This window comes from Leuciscus leuciscus, assembly GCF_965113295.1.
Source record: "Leuciscus leuciscus genome assembly, chromosome: 19".
In the NCBI taxonomy this organism is placed as follows: Eukaryota; Metazoa; Chordata; class Actinopteri; order Cypriniformes; family Leuciscidae; genus Leuciscus; species Leuciscus leuciscus.
Genome location: NC_138743.1, coordinates 810,006 through 826,908, shown reverse-complemented (window position 1 = coordinate 826,908; position 16,903 = coordinate 810,006). Strand labels below are relative to the sequence as shown.

Below are 16,903 nucleotides of genomic sequence, written 5' to 3'. Positions count from 1 at the left end.
ATACAAAAATGTATGTGTGTTCCAGTCCAATGTTGTGTATGTGTGTGCGTTGAATCGGCCTTACCGGTAAGCCGTTTTAAGTCCGTGCACACGATGAGGAACAGCGATCTCCAAGGTGAAATAATCCAGCAAGTATATCTCCACAAAGAGTCAAACAGTCAGTCAATGACAGCCAAGCCGTGTAGTGCGATCGATCGCTAATCCAAAAGAGCAATAGAGTAAAGTTGCTCCCGAATGCCGGTAAGCCGGCTCCCTTTAACGGAAGTGAAGTTGATCAGCTGAAGTATGACGTCACGGGAATTCCCAGGTGTAACGATCAAGACTCTCGCTCAGAAAAAAACAGTAAGACCAACACTCGACAGGGGCAACAAAAACCCAGGGATTCTTTAATATAAGAACATCTGACATGTATAACTCTTTAATTAGTTTAATAAGCCGTCTTCTAAATATCCCCTTTATGTGGCCACGCTACAACTTTACTATTTGCCAAGTTCTAGTCGTTAACTTGGGCCCCTGTTCATGTTTCACGTATCAAATTAAGGTTTTAGCTTCTGTCTGTTTGAGGCTTTACATTCAACTTTATGGCTGGACTAGCATAACTGCATATACTGATGCCCAAACCCCTCTGAGGTCACTCGTTGGCTTTTTTACAGTCACGCAAGTATAGAATCATATCTTGGGATAAAGGATTGGTTGATACTGAATTTTGTTTATTCATTTATTTTTAAATTTCAGGCTAGTCCCAGTAATGTAGACTGCTTTCATTTAAGCATTAATCCCTTAACTGTTGTATCCCAACTAGGTAGCTGTCCAAGGCCTTGTTTACACCTGGTACTAAGAAGCATTTTTGTAAATCGGATCACAAGTGGACTGGTGTAAAAAAGGGGCTTTTTATTTTTTTGAGCTTGTCTATTTTTGGCCACTTCCAGAGGTAGTCCAACACATTCGACCAGATTGCTTTCATAGAGTAGATGCTCATGTGGCTGAATGTGTTCGAACAGCCGCAAAACGGTGTACTCTACCGCCTACTGACCTAGTACGTGAACATTTTAAGAAGTGCGCTAGCAGGTGTGATTTAAACTTTCTTCAAATATACAGGCCTGTTGCCATGGGAAAACTATGATGTGTTTCAAAGAAGAAAAAAACAATCCAGAATAGCTAACACATCTAATATAAAAAAGGCTGAATTCAGAATGGCAGAAATAGTACTAGCATACTATTCTGAATTCAGCTCAATGTGGTTTTATGTATGTTCAAAAGGGAAAAATTGACTTAAGAAACAATAGAATCACCTAGTTGCATAAACTCCCACTCGTGCAAGTCTGGAGAATCATGACTTAATGAAGAGGGTGGGATTATCATTAATTAGCCAAAGTCTGTAAAAGCACCAAAGGGCAGCACCTCAGCAGTGTGACTAGCTGTTGAACAATGGCAGGAAGTTGGTGTGCTGTTCAGTCTCTGGCACTTTGTGTTTGGTTCTGTGCTTTCAGCCATGCTGTTCCGAAGTGGAGTGATCTGCCCCAGAATCCTCAAGCTCTGATGTTCCAGCAAACTAACCAGCGGTTCCAAAAGCCAGCTCAACAGAAAGCTAGTCAACGGTTTCCTCAGCAGGTTCAAAAGCCATTTAAACAGCAAGCTAGTCAACGGTTTCCTCAGCAGGTTCAAAAGCCAGTTCAACAGCAAGCTAGTCAACAGTTTCTTCAGCAGGTTCAAAAGCCAGTTCAACAGCAAGCTAGTCAACAGTTTCCTCAGCAGGTTCAACAGCAAGCTAGTCAACAGTTTCTTCAGCAGGTTCAAAAGCCATTTCAACAGCAAGCTAGTCAACAGTTTCCTCAGCAGGTTCAACAGCAAGCTAGTCAATGGTTTCCTCAGCAGGTTCAAAAGCCAGTTCAACAGCAAGCTAGTCAACAGTTTCCTCAGTCAGGTCAACAGTTTCCTCAGTCAGTTCAACAGCAAGCTAGTCAACAGTTTCCTCAGTCTGTTCAACAGCAAGCTAGTCAACAGTTTCCTCAGTCAGGTCAACAGTTTCCTCAGTTAGTTCAACAGCAAGCTAGTCAACAGTTTCCTCATTCAGTTCAACAGCAAGCTAGTCAACAGTTTCCTCAGTCAGTTCAACAGCAAGCTAGTCAACAGTTTCCTCAGCACTTTCAGCCTAAGCAGCCAGTGGCACAGGCAGAGCCCCTTGACAAATGTACTGTAGCTGATTATGAGCAGATTCAATGTGGACCACCTGGTATCAGTGGTGCTGAGTGTGCTGCTATCAACTGCTGCTTTAATGGAATGCAGTGTTACTATGGGAAGGCAGGTAAGAGTGTAGAGTCAATGTAGAGGCATTCATGTTAAACTGATCCTCAGCAATAACCTGCTCTTGTAACTCGTTCCAGTGACTGTCCAGTGTATAAGAGATGGTCAGTTTGTGGTAGTGGTGGCTAGAGATGTAACGCTGCCTCGATTGAGCCTGGATTCAGTCCGTCTCCTGGGTGGAAGTGATCCAGCTTGCAGTCCTGTGGGATCCACACCTTTCTTTGCTATATACCAGTTCCCTGTCACTGCATGTGGCACAAGCATGATGGCGAGTAGCTGCTTGTGGTTTTGTTCTGCATGGCTTAGAATGGATTGGATGCCAACAATGTTACTATTTGCAGGAGGACGGTGGATATGTGGTGTATGAAAACAGAATGACCTCCTCATATGAAGTGGGTATCGGACCACTTGGTTCCATTACAAGGGACAGCCATTTTGAGTAAGTGATGTATGCTTTATCATAAATGTGAATCATTGACACATGCTACAAGCTCACTGTTTGTTGTCCAGGCTTCTCTTCCAGTGTAGGTACTCTGGTACCTCTGTGGAAGCTCTGGTTGTGGAGGTCAACACCGTTCCTCCACCTCCACCAGTAGCTGCTCCTGGACCCCTCAGGGTGGAGCTTAGACTGGCAAATGGTCAATGTGTCACCAAAGGCTGTGCAGAAGGTAAGCGTTTGTCCCAAGTATGCCTAAAGCCTTTCTAAAACTCCAGTTTCTAGTTAGGCAAGGCAAGGCAAGTTTATTTATATAGCACATTTCATACACAATGGCAATTCAAAGTGCTTTACATAGAAGAAATTAAAATAATGAAAAGAAATGAGAATAATTAAAACAGTTTAGAAAAATAAAATAAAATACAGTACTTTTAAAAAATAAAAAAGAATATTTATTATAGATCTTTCTTTCAAAGGATTCCCTTAAGACTTAAATCTTTCAACCTTCTTTTAACCTTCAATCTTCTTACGACTTCCATCTATCAACTTTCCTTTAACTTTCTTTTCTCCCTCATTTACTCACACGTTCTTTTCACTTTCTTTAGCACTTTAGCACTGCGTTCACATTCTTTCTCAGACGAAAACTTTAATATCGTCATTTAAATACTGTATTTAAACACTGCATTCTTCCTCAGGGGACGAGGCGTACACATCCTACTACAGTGATGCTGATTATCCAGTTACAAAAGTCCTGCGGGAGCCTGTGTATGTTGAGGTGCACATTTTGGAGAGGACCGACCCCAACATTGTCCTGATGCTGGGACGTTGCTGGGCGACATCAACCCCCAGTCCACTCAGTCTACCCCAATGGGATCTTCTGGTTGATGGGTGAGTAAGGCCAGTCTTTATCCATCTAGTGTGCTGTAAGGCATTTCTGACTGCCTCTTTGCCTTTCAGATGCCCTTACCAGGATGATCGTTACCAGACCACATTGGTTCCAGTGGCTGGATCATCTGGTCTTCAGTTCCCGACCCACTACAAGCGCTTTGTTGTGAAGATGTTCACATTTGTAGATCCAGCATCACTGGCTCCTCTGCAGGAAACCGTATGCTCTGCAGCCTTACCTCAACCCTTAATATTAGTGCTTTTTACAGTGAATTCTATGGCTTAACCCTTTCCCCCTCTGTTAGATCTTCATCCACTGTAGTACAGCGGTGTGCCATCCCTCCTCTGGCTCCTGTGAGCAAAGTTGCACTAGGAAAAGTGAGTGCTTGCTGTAAGTTGACTTCAGGAACTGAGAATTTATTTAAATGCCCCTCATGCTTCTACCACTTTTTACAGGAAGAGACACGCCCGTCAAGACCATCTCTAGTGGGCAAACTGTGGTGTCTAGTGGACAAGTTAACCTGGTCAAGTGAATTTTAGTGTTTTAATAAACTTCATGAAACTCAACATTGTTTCTCTTTGGTATTCATTTCTGTCTGGAGTTGGATGTTTCATGACTGTTCTCAGTTTGACTTCTGCACTACTAAACCTTTTTCTTTTGTGCATTGAGATTCTTGACTTGAACTAAACAAGCCAAGTTTCTGCCTAAGCCATCTAACTTTGTAACGTTCTGCCTATACAAGGCAGGATACACCACAAAATATACCTTCTAGACCCTCTATGAAAGCGTTGGATAGAATTGCTCACAATGTAAACAAGCAAGATCAAATGACAACCCAAAGTGTATTAAATAGAAAGCACCGAAAATCAATATATACAAAAATGTGTGTGTGTTCCAGTCCAATGTTGTGTATGTGTGTGCGTTGAATCGGCCTTACCGGTAAGCCGTTTTAAGTCCGTGCACACGATGAGGAACAGCGATCTCCAAGGTGAAATAATCCAGCAAGTATATCTCCACAAAGAGTCAAACAGTCAGTCAATGACAGCCAAGCCGTGTAGTGCGATCGATCGCTAATCCAAAAGAGCAATAGAGTAAAGTTGCTCCCGAATGCCGGTAAGCCGGCTCCCTTTAACGGAAGTGAAGTTGATCAGCTGAAGTATGACGTCACGGGAATTCCCAGGTGTAACGATCAAGACTCTCGCTCAGAAAAAAACAGTAAGACCAACACTCGACAGGGGCAACAAAAACCCAGGGATTCTTTAATATAAGAACATCTGACATGTATAACTCTTTAATTAGTTTAATAAGCCGTCTTCTAAATATCCCCTTTATGTGGCCACGCTACAACTTTACTATTTGCCAAGTTCTAGTCGTTAACTTGGGCCCCTGTTCATGTTTCACGTATCAAATTAAGGTTTTAGCTTCTGTCTGTTTGAGGCTTTACATTCAACTTTATGGCTGGACTAGCATAACTGCATATACTGATGCCCAAACCCCTCTGAGGTCACTCGTTGGCTTTTTTACAGTCACGCAAGTATAGAATCATATCTTGGGATAAAGGATTGGTTGATACTGAATTTTGTTTATTCATTTATTTTTAAATTTCAGGCTAGTCCCAGTAATGTAGACTGCTTTCATTTAAGCATTAATCCCTTAACTGTTGTATCCCAACTAGGTAGCTGTCCAAGGCCTTGTTTACACCTGGTACTAAGAAGCATTTTTGTAAATCGGATCACAAGTGGACTGGTGTAAAAAAGGGGCTTTTTATTTTTTTGAGCTTGTCTATTTTTGGCCACTTCCAGAGGTAGTCCAACACATTCGACCAGATTGCTTTCATAGAGTAGATGCTCATGTGGCTGAATGTGTTCGAACAGCCGCAAAACGGTGTACTCTACCGCCTACTGACCTAGTACGTGAACATTTTAAGAAGTGCGCTAGCAGGTGTGATTTAAACTTTCTTCAAATATACAGGCCTGTTGCCATGGGAAAACTATGATGTGTTTCAAAGAAGAAAAAAACAATCCAGAATAGCTAACACATCTAATATAAAAAAGGCTGAATTCAGAATGGCAGAAATAGTACTAGCATACTATTCTGAATTCAGCTCAATGTGGTTTTATGTATGTTCAAAAGGGAAAAATTGACTTAAGAAACAATAGAATCACCTAGTTGCATAAACTCCCACTCGTGCAAGTCTGGAGAATCATGACTTAATGAAGAGGGTGGGATTATCATTAATTAGCCAAAGTCTGTAAAAGCACCAAAGGGCAGCACCTCAGCAGTGTGACTAGCTGTTGAACAATGGCAGGAAGTTGGTGTGCTGTTCAGTCTCTGGCACTTTGTGTTTGGTTCTGTGCTTTCAGCCATGCTGTTCCGAAGTGGAGTGATCTGCCCCAGAATCCTCAAGCTCTGATGTTCCAGCAAACTAACCAGCGGTTCCAAAAGCCAGCTCAACAGAAAGCTAGTCAACGGTTTCCTCAGCAGGTTCAAAAGCCATTTAAACAGCAAGCTAGTCAACGGTTTCCTCAGCAGGTTCAAAAGCCAGTTCAACAGCAAGCTAGTCAACAGTTTCTTCAGCAGGTTCAAAAGCCAGTTCAACAGCAAGCTAGTCAACAGTTTCCTCAGCAGGTTCAACAGCAAGCTAGTCAACAGTTTCTTCAGCAGGTTCAAAAGCCATTTCAACAGCAAGCTAGTCAACAGTTTCCTCAGCAGGTTCAACAGCAAGCTAGTCAATGGTTTCCTCAGCAGGTTCAAAAGCCAGTTCAACAGCAAGCTAGTCAACAGTTTCCTCAGTCAGGTCAACAGTTTCCTCAGTCAGTTCAACAGCAAGCTAGTCAACAGTTTCCTCAGTCTGTTCAACAGCAAGCTAGTCAACAGTTTCCTCAGTCAGGTCAACAGTTTCCTCAGTTAGTTCAACAGCAAGCTAGTCAACAGTTTCCTCATTCAGTTCAACAGCAAGCTAGTCAACAGTTTCCTCAGTCAGTTCAACAGCAAGCTAGTCAACAGTTTCCTCAGCACTTTCAGCCTAAGCAGCCAGTGGCACAGGCAGAGCCCCTTGACAAATGTACTGTAGCTGATTATGAGCAGATTCAATGTGGACCACCTGGTATCAGTGGTGCTGAGTGTGCTGCTATCAACTGCTGCTTTAATGGAATGCAGTGTTACTATGGGAAGGCAGGTAAGAGTGTAGAGTCAATGTAGAGGCATTCATGTTAAACTGATCCTCAGCAATAACCTGCTCTTGTAACTCGTTCCAGTGACTGTCCAGTGTATAAGAGATGGTCAGTTTGTGGTAGTGGTGGCTAGAGATGTAACGCTGCCTCGATTGAGCCTGGATTCAGTCCGTCTCCTGGGTGGAAGTGATCCAGCTTGCAGTCCTGTGGGATCCACACCTTTCTTTGCTATATACCAGTTCCCTGTCACTGCATGTGGCACAAGCATGATGGCGAGTAGCTGCTTGTGGTTTTGTTCTGCATGGCTTAGAATGGATTGGATGCCAACAATGTTACTATTTGCAGGAGGACGGTGGATATGTGGTGTATGAAAACAGAATGACCTCCTCATATGAAGTGGGTATCGGACCACTTGGTTCCATTACAAGGGACAGCCATTTTGAGTAAGTGATGTATGCTTTATCATAAATGTGAATCATTGACACATGCTACAAGCTCACTGTTTGTTGTCCAGGCTTCTCTTCCAGTGTAGGTACTCTGGTACCTCTGTGGAAGCTCTGGTTGTGGAGGTCAACACCGTTCCTCCACCTCCACCAGTAGCTGCTCCTGGACCCCTCAGGGTGGAGCTTAGACTGGCAAATGGTCAATGTGTCACCAAAGGCTGTGCAGAAGGTAAGCGTTTGTCCCAAGTATGCCTAAAGCCTTTCTAAAACTCCAGTTTCTAGTTAAACACTGCATTCTTCCTCAGGGGACGAGGCGTACACATCCTACTACAGTGATGCTGATTATCCAGTTACAAAAGTCCTGCGGGAGCCTGTGTATGTTGAGGTGCACATTTTGGAGAGGACCGACCCCAACATTGTCCTGATGCTGGGACGTTGCTGGGCGACATCAACCCCCAGTCCACTCAGTCTACCCCAATGGGATCTTCTGGTTGATGGGTGAGTAAGGCCAGTCTTTATCCATCTAGTGTGCTGTAAGGCATTTCTGACTGCCTCTTTGCCTTTCAGATGCCCTTACCAGGATGATCGTTACCAGACCACATTGGTTCCAGTGGCTGGATCATCTGGTCTTCAGTTCCCGACCCACTACAAGCGCTTTGTTGTGAAGATGTTCACATTTGTAGATCCAGCATCACTGGCTCCTCTGCAGGAAACCGTATGCTCTGCAGCCTTACCTCAACCCTTAATATTAGTGCTTTTTACAGTGAATTCTATGGCTTAACCCTTTCCCCCTCTGTTAGATCTTCATCCACTGTAGTACAGCGGTGTGCCATCCCTCCTCTGGCTCCTGTGAGCAAAGTTGCACTAGGAAAAGTGAGTGCTTGCTGTAAGTTGACTTCAGGAACTGAGAATTTATTTAAATGCCCCTCATGCTTCTACCACTTTTTACAGGAAGAGACACGCCCGTCAAGACCATCTCTAGTGGGCAAACTGTGGTGTCTAGTGGACAAGTTAACCTGGTCAAGTGAATTTTAGTGTTTTAATAAACTTCATGAAACTCAACATTGTTTCTCTTTGGTATTCATTTCTGTCTGGAGTTGGATGTTTCATGACTGTTCTCAGTTTGACTTCTGCACTACTAAACCTTTTTCTTTTGTGCATTGAGATTCTTGACTTGAACTAAACAAGCCAAGTTTCTGCCTAAGCCATCTAACTTTGTAACGTTCTGCCTATACAAGGCAGGATACACCACAAAATATACCTTCTAGACCCTCTATGAAAGCGTTGGATAGAATTGCTCACAATGTAAACAAGCAAGATCAAATGACAACCCAAAGTGTATTAAATAGAAAGCACCGAAAATCAATATATATACAAAAATGTATGTGTGTGTTCCAGTCCAATGTTGTGTATGTGTGTGCGTTGAATCGGCCTTACCGGTAAGCCGTTTTAAGTCCGTGCACACGATGAGGAACCGCGATCTCCAAGGTGAAATAATCCAGCAAGTATATCTCCACAAAGAGTCAAACAGTCAGTCAATGACAGCCAAGCCGTGTAGTGCGATCGATCGCTAATCCAAAAGAGCAATAGAGTAAAGTTGCTCCCGAATGCCGGTAAGCCGGCTCCCTTTAACGGAAGTGAAGTTGATCAGCTGAAGTATGACGTCACGGGAATTCCCAGGTGTAACGATCAAGACTCTCGCTCAGAAAAAAACAGTAAGACCAACACTCGACAGGGGCAACAAAAACCCAGGGATTCTTTAATATAAGAACATCTGACATGTATAACTCTTTAATTAGTTTAATAAGCCGTCTTCTAAATATCCCCTTTATGTGGCCACGCTACAACTTTACTATTTGCCAAGTTCTAGTCGTTAACTTGGGCCCCTGTTCATGTTTCACGTATCAAATAAAGGTTTTAGCTTCTTTCTGTTTGAGGCTTTACATTCAACTTTATGGCTGGACTAGCATAACTGCATATACTGATGCCCAAACCCCTCTGAGGTCACTCGTTGGCTTTTTCACAGTCACGCAAGTATAGAATCATATCTTGGGATAAAGGATTGGTTGATACTGAATTTTGTTTATTCATTTATTTTTAAATTTCAGGCTAGTCCCAGTAATGTAGACTGCTTTCATTTAAGCATTAATCCCTTAACTGTTGTATCCCAACTAGGTAGCTGTCCAAGGCCTTGTTTACACCTGGTACTAAGAAGCATTTTTGTAAATCGGATCACAAGTGGACTGGTGTAAAAAAGGGGCTTTTTATTTTTTTGAGCTTGTCTATTTTTGGCCACTTCCAGAGGTAGTCCAACACATTCGACCAGATTGCTTTCATAGAGTAGATGCTCATGTGGCTGAATGTGTTCGAACAGCCGCAAAACGGTGTACTCTACCGCCTACTGACCTAGTACGTGAACATTTTAAGAAGTGCGCTAGCAGGTGTGATTTAAACTTTCTTCAAATATACAGGCCTGTTGCCATGGGAAAACTATGATGTGTTTCAAAGAAGAAAAAAACAATCCAGAATAGCTAACACATCTAATATAAAAAAGGCTGAATTCAGAATGGCAGAAATAGTACTAGCATACTATTCTGAATTCAGCTCAATGTGGTTTTATGTATGTTCAAAAGGGAAAAATTGACTTAAGAAACAATAGAATCACCTAGTTGCATAAACTCCCACTCGTGCAAGTCTGGAGAATCATGACTTAATGAAGAGGGTGGGATTATCATTAATTAGCCAAAGTCTGTAAAAGCACCAAAGGGCAGCACCTCAGCAGTGTGACTAGCTGTTGAACAATGGCAGGAAGTTGGTGTGCTGTTCAGTTTCTGGCACTTTGTGTTTGGTTCTGTGCTTTCAGCCATGCTGTTCCGAAGTGGAGTGATCTGCCCCAGAATCCTCAAGCTCTGATGTTCCAGCAAACTGACCAGCGGTTTCAAAAGCCAGCTCAACAGCAAGCTAGTCAACGGTTTCCTCAGCAGGTTCAAAAGCCATTTAAACAGCAAGCTAGTCAACGGTTTCCTCAGCAGGTTCAAAAGCCAGTTCAACAGCAAGCTAGTCAACAGTTTCTTCAGCAGGTTCAAAAGCCATTTCAACAGCAAGCTAGTCAATGGTTTCCTCAGCAGGTTCAACAGCAAGCTAGTCAATGGTTTCCTCAGCAGGTTCAACAGCAAGCTAGTCAACAGTTTCCTCAGCAGGTTCAACAGCAAGCTAGTCAATGGTTTCCTCAGCAGGTTCAAAAGCCAGTTCAACAGCAAGCTAGTCAACAGTTTCCTCAGTCTGTTCAACAGTTTCCTCAGTCAGTTCAACAGCAAGCTAGTCAACAGTTTCCTCAGTCTGTTCAACAGCAAGCTAGTCAACAGTTTCCTCAGTCAGGTCAACAGTTTCCTCAGTTAGTTCAACAGCAAGCTAGTCAACAGTTTCCTCATTCAGTTCAACAGCAAGCTAGTCAACAGTTTCCTCAGTCAGTTCAACAGCAAGCTAGTCAACAGTTTCCTCAGTCAGGTCAACAGTTTCCTCAGCACTTTCAGCCTAAGCAGCCAGTGGCACAGGCAGAGCCCCTTGACAAATGTACTGTAGCTGATTATGAGCAGATTCAATGTGGACCACCTGGTATCAGTGGTGCTGAGTGTGCTGCTATCAACTGCTGCTTTAATGGAATGCAGTGTTACTATGGGAAGGCAGGTAAGAGTGTAGAGTCAATGTAGAGGCATTCATGTTAAACTGATCCTCAGCAATAACCTGCTCTTGTAACTCGTTCCAGTGACTGTCCAGTGTATAAGAGATGGTCAGTTTGTGGTAGTGGTGGCTAGAGATGTAACGCTGCCTCGATTGAGCCTGGATTCAGTCCGTCTCCTGGGTGGAAGTGATCCAGCTTGCAGTCCTGTGGGATCCACACCTTTCTTTGCTATATACCAGTTCCCTGTCACTGCATGTGGCACAAGCATGATGGCGAGTAGCTGCTTGTGGTTTTGTTCTGCATGGCTTATAATGGATTGGATGCCAACAATGTTACTATTTGCAGGAGGACGGTGGATATGTGGTGTATGAAAACAGAATGACCTCCTCATATGAAGTGGGTATCGGACCACTTGGTTCCATTACAAGGGACAGCCATTTTGAGTAAGTGATGTATGCTTTATCATAAATGTGAATCATTGACACATGCTACAAGCTCACTGTTTGTTGTCCAGGCTTCTCTTCCAGTGTAGGTACTCTGGTACCTCTGTGGAAGCTCTGGTTGTGGAGGTCAACACCGTTCCTCCACCTCCACCAGTAGCTGCTCCTGGACCCCTCAGGGTGGAGCTTAGACTGGCAAATGGTCAATGTGTCACCAAAGGCTGTGCAGAAGGTAAGCGTTTGTCCCAAGTATGCCTAAAGCCTTTCTAAAACTCCAGTTTCTAGTTAAACACTGCATTCTTCCTCAGGGGACGAGGCGTACACATCCTACTACAGTGACGCTGATTATCCAGTTACAAAAGTCCTGCGGGAGCCTGTGTATGTTGAGGTGCACATTTTGGAGAGGACCGACCCCAACATTGTCCTGATTCTGGGACGTTGCTGGGCGACATCAACCCCCAGTCCACTCAGTCTACCCCAATGGGATCTTCTGGTTGATGGGTGAGTAAGGCCAGTCTTTATCCATCTAGTGTGCTGTAAGGCATTTCTGACTGCCTCTTTGCCTTTCAGATGCCCTTACCAGGATGATCGTTACCAGACCACATTGGTTCCAGTGGCTGGATCATCTGGTCTTCAGTTCCCGACCCACTACAAGCGCTTTGTTGTGAAGATGTTCACATTTGTAGATCCAGCATCACTGGCTCCTCTGCAGGAAACCGTATGCTCTGCAGCCTTACCTCAACCCTTAATATTAGTGCTTTTTACAGTGAATTCTATGGCTTAACCCTTTCCCCCTCTGTTAGATCTTCATCCACTGTAGTACAGCGGTGTGCCATCCCTCCTCTGGCTCCTGTGAGCAAAGTTGCACTAGGAAAAGTGAGTGCTTGCTGTAAGTTGACTTCAGGAACTGAGAATTTATTTAAATGCCCCTCATGCCTCTACCACTTTTTACAGGAAGAGACACGCCCGTCAAGACCATCTCTAGTGGGCAAACTGTGGTGTCTAGTGGACAAGTTAACCTGGTCAAGTGAATTTTAGTGTTTTAATAAACTTCATGAAACTCAACATTGTTTCTCTTTGGTATTCATTTCTGTCTGGAGTTGGATGTTTCATGACTGTTCTCAGTTTGACTTCTGCACTACTAAACCTTTTTCTTTTGTGCATTGAGATTCTTGACTTGAACTAAACAAGCCAAGTTTCTGCCTAAGCCATCTAACTTTGTAACGTTCTGCCTATACAAGGCAGGATACACCACAAAATATACCTTCTAGACCCTCTATGAAAGCGTTGGATAGAATTGCTCACAATGTAAACAAGCAAGATCAAATGACAACCCAAAGTGTATTAAATAGAAAGCACCGAAAATCAATATATATACAAAAATGTATGTGTGTGTTCCAGTCCAATGTTGTGTATGTGTGTGCGTTGAATCGGCCTTACCGGTAAGCCGTTTTAAGTCCGTGCACACGATGAGGAACAGCGATCTCCAAGGTGAAATAATCCAGCAAGTATATCTCCACAAAGAGTCAGTCAATGACAGCCAAGCCGTGTAGTGCGATCGATCGCTAATCCAAAAGAGCAATAGAGTAAAGTTGCTCCCGAATGCCGGTAAGCCGGCTCCCTTTAACGGAAGTGAAGTTGATCAGCTGAAGTATGACGTCACGGGAATTCCCAGGTGTAACGATCAAGACTCTCGCTCAGAAAAAAACAGTAAGACCAACACTCGACAGGGGCAACAAAAACCCAGGGATTCTTTAATATAAGAACATCTGACATGTATAACTCTTTAATTAGTTTAATAAGCCGTCTTCTAAATATCCCCTTTATGTGGCCACGCTACAACTTTACTATTTGCCAAGTTCTAGTCGTTAACTTGGGCCCCTGTTCATGTTTCACGTATCAAATTAAGGTTTTAGCTTCTGTCTGTTTGAGGCTTTACATTCAACTTTATGGCTGGACTAGCATAACTGCATATACTGATGCCCAAACCCCTCTGAGGTCACTCGTTGGCTTTTTTACAGTCACGCAAGTATAGAATCATATCTTGGGATAAAGGATTGGTTGATACTGAATTTTGTTTATTCATTTATTTTTAAATTTCAGGCTAGTCCCAGTAATGTAGACTGCTTTCATTTAAGCATTAATCCCTTAACTGTTGTATCCCAACTAGGTAGCTGTCCAAGGCCTTGTTTACACCTGGTACTAAGAAGCATTTTTGTAAATCGGATCACAAGTGGACTGGTGTAAAAAAGGGGCTTTTTATTTTTTTGAGCTTGTCTATTTTTGGCCACTTCCAGAGGTAGTCCAACACATTCGACCAGATTGCTTTCATAGAGTAGATGCTCATGTGGCTGAATGTGTTCGAACAGCCGCAAAACGGTGTACTCTACCGCCTACTGACCTAGTACGTGAACATTTTAAGAAGTGCGCTAGCAGGTGTGATTTAAACTTTCTTCAAATATACAGGCCTGTTGCCATGGGAAAACTATGATGTGTTTCAAAGAAGAAAAAAACAATCCAGAATAGCTAACACATCTAATATAAAAAAGGCTGAATTCAGAATGGCAGAAATAGTACTAGCATACTATTCTGAATTCAGCTCAATGTGGTTTTATGTATGTTCAAAAGGGAAAAATTGACTTAAGAAACAATAGAATCACCTAGTTGCATAAACTCCCACTCGTGCAAGTCTGGAGAATCATGACTTAATGAAGAGGGTGGGATTATCATTAATTAGCCAAAGTCTGTAAAAGCACCAAAGGGCAGCACCTCAGCAGTGTGACTAGCTGTTGAACAATGGCAGGAAGTTGGTGTGCTGTTCAGTCTCTGGCACTTTGTGTTTGGTTCTGTGCTTTCAGCCATGCTGTTCCGAAGTGGAGTGATCTGCCCCAGAATCCTCAAGCTCTGATGTTCCAGCAAACTAACCAGCGGTTCCAAAAGCCAGCTCAACAGAAAGCTAGTCAACGGTTTCCTCAGCAGGTTCAAAAGCCATTTAAACAGCAAGCTAGTCAACGGTTTCCTCAGCAGGTTCAAAAGCCAGTTCAACAGCAAGCTAGTCAACAGTTTCTTCAGCAGGTTCAAAAGCCATTTCAACAGCAAGCTAGTCAACAGTTTCCTCAGCAGGTTCAACAGCAAGCTAGTCAATGGTTTCCTCAGCAGGTTCAAAAGCCAGTTCAACAGCAAGCTAGTCAACAGTTTCCTCAGTCAGGTCAACAGTTTCCTCAGTCAGTTCAACAGCAAGCTAGTCAACAGTTTCCTCAGTCTGTTCAACAGCAAGCTAGTCAACAGTTTCCTCAGTCAGGTCAACAGTTTCCTCAGTTAGTTCAACAGCAAGCTAGTCAACAGTTTCCTCATTCAGTTCAACAGCAAGCTAGTCAACAGTTTCCTCAGTCAGTTCAACAGCAAGCTAGTCAACAGTTTCCTCAGCACTTTCAGCCTAAGCAGCCAGTGGCACAGGCAGAGCCCCTTGACAAATGTACTGTAGCTGATTATGAGCAGATTCAATGTGGACCACCTGGTATCAGTGGTGCTGAGTGTGCTGCTATCAACTGCTGCTTTAATGGAATGCAGTGTTACTATGGGAAGGCAGGTAAGAGTGTAGAGTCAATGTAGAGGCATTCATGTTAAACTGATCCTCAGCAATAACCTGCTCTTGTAACTCGTTCCAGTGACTGTCCAGTGTATAAGAGATGGTCAGTTTGTGGTAGTGGTGGCTAGAGATGTAACGCTGCCTCGATTGAGCCTGGATTCAGTCCGTCTCCTGGGTGGAAGTGATCCAGCTTGCAGTCCTGTGGGATCCACACCTTTCTTTGCTATATACCAGTTCCCTGTCACTGCATGTGGCACAAGCATGATGGCGAGTAGCTGCTTGTGGTTTTGTTCTGCATGGCTTAGAATGGATTGGATGCCAACAATGTTACTATTTGCAGGAGGATGGTGGATATGTGGTGTATGAAAACAGAATGACCTCCTCATATGAAGTGGGTATCGGACCACTTGGTTCCATTACAAGGGACAGCCATTTTGAGTAAGTGATGTATGCTTTATCATAAATGTGAATCATTGACACATGCTACAAGCTCACTGTTTGTTGTCCAGGCTTCTCTTCCAGTGTAGGTACTCTGGTACCTCTGTGGAAGCTCTGGTTGTGGAGGTCAACACCGTTCCTCCACCTCCACCAGTAGCTGCTCCTGGACCCCTCAGGGTGGAGCTTAGACTGGCAAATGGTCAATGTGTCACCAAAGGCTGTGCAGAAGGTAAGCGTTTGTCCCAAGTATGCCTAAAGCCTTTCTAAAACTCCAGTTTCTAGTTAAACACTGCATTCTTCCTCAGGGGACGAGGCGTACACATCCTACTACAGTGATGCTGATTATCCAGTTACAAAAGTCCTGCGGGAGCCTGTGTATGTTGAGGTGCACATTTTGGAGAGGACCGACCCCAACATTGTCCTGATGCTGGGACGTTGCTGGGCGACATCAACCCCCAGTCCACTCAGTCTACCCCAATGGGATCTTCTGGTTGATGGGTGAGTAAGGCCAGTCTTTATCCATCTAGTGTGCTGTAAGGCATTTCTGACTGCCTCTTTGCCTTTCAGATGCCCTTACCAGGATGATCGTTACCAGACCACATTGGTTCCAGTGGCTGGATCATCTGGTCTTCAGTTCCCGACCCACTACAAGCGCTTTGTTGTGAAGATGTTCACATTTGTAGATCCAGCATCACTGGCTCCTCTGCAGGAAACCGTATGCTCTGCAGCCTTACCTCAACCCTTAATATTAGTGCTTTTTACAGTGAATTCTATGGCTTAACCCTTTCCCCCTCTGTTAGATCTTCATCCACTGTAGTACAGCGGTGTGCCATCCCTCCTCTGGCTCCTGTGAGCAAAGTTGCACTAGGAAAAGTGAGTGCTTGCTGTAAGTTGACTTCAGGAACTGAGAATTTATTTAAATGCCCCTCATGCTTCTACCACTTTTTACAGGAAGAGACACGCCCGTCAAGACCATCTCTAGTGGGCAAACTGTGGTGTCTAGTGGACAAGTTAACCTGGTCAAGTGAATTTTAGTGTTTTAATAAACTTCATGAAACTCAACATTGTTTCTCTTTGGTATTCATTTCTGTCTGGAGTTGGATGTTTCATGACTGTTCTCAGTTTGACTTCTGCACTACTAAACCTTTTTCTTTTGTGCATTGAGATTCTTGACTTGAACTAAACAAGCCAAGTTTCTGCCTAAGCCATCTAACTTTGTAACGTTCTGCCTATACAAGGCAGGATACACCACAAAATATACCTTCTAGACCCTCTATGAAAGCGTTGGATAGAATTGCTCACAATGTAAACAAGCAAGATCAAATGACAACCCAAAGTGTATTAAATAGAAAGCACCGAAAATCAATATATACAAAAATGTATGTGTGTTCCAGTCCAATGTTGTGTATGTGTGTGCGTGGAATCGGCCTTACCGGTAAGCCGTTTTAAGTCCGTGCACACGATGAGGAACAGCGATCTCCAAGGTGAAATAATCCAGCAAGTATATCTCCA

At 43.5% G+C, this 16,903-nt stretch overlaps 2 protein-coding genes across 2 annotated transcripts; both read left to right on the top strand.

The window, feature by feature from the left end:
• Positions 1–2,785: 2,785 nt before the first annotated feature.
• LOC309482311 (zona pellucida sperm-binding protein 4-like) lies at positions 2,786–8,270 on the top strand (the record flags this gene model as incomplete). The annotated part of the gene is made up of 11 exons (XM_082147658.1): positions 2,786–2,972; positions 3,436–3,628; positions 3,698–3,845; positions 6,714–6,804; positions 6,884–7,071; positions 7,145–7,242; positions 7,314–7,471; positions 7,548–7,740; positions 7,810–7,957; positions 8,043–8,115; positions 8,194–8,270. The coding sequence occupies 11 exons, from the start codon at positions 2,786–2,788 to the stop codon at positions 8,268–8,270; spliced, it is 1,554 nt and encodes a 517-aa protein (XP_082003784.1).
• Positions 8,271–8,708: 438 nt separating this feature from the next.
• Positions 8,709–16,419, top strand: LOC309482310 (zona pellucida sperm-binding protein 4-like; the record flags this gene model as incomplete). The annotated part of the gene is made up of 13 exons (XM_082147657.1): positions 8,709–8,730; positions 10,825–10,929; positions 11,420–11,596; positions 11,673–11,865; positions 11,935–12,082; positions 14,863–14,953; positions 15,033–15,220; positions 15,294–15,391; positions 15,463–15,620; positions 15,697–15,889; positions 15,959–16,106; positions 16,192–16,264; positions 16,343–16,419. 13 exons carry the CDS (start codon positions 8,709–8,711, stop codon positions 16,417–16,419), a joined length of 1,671 nt encoding a protein of 556 aa, XP_082003783.1.
• Between the last annotated feature and the right edge of the window lie 484 nt (positions 16,420–16,903).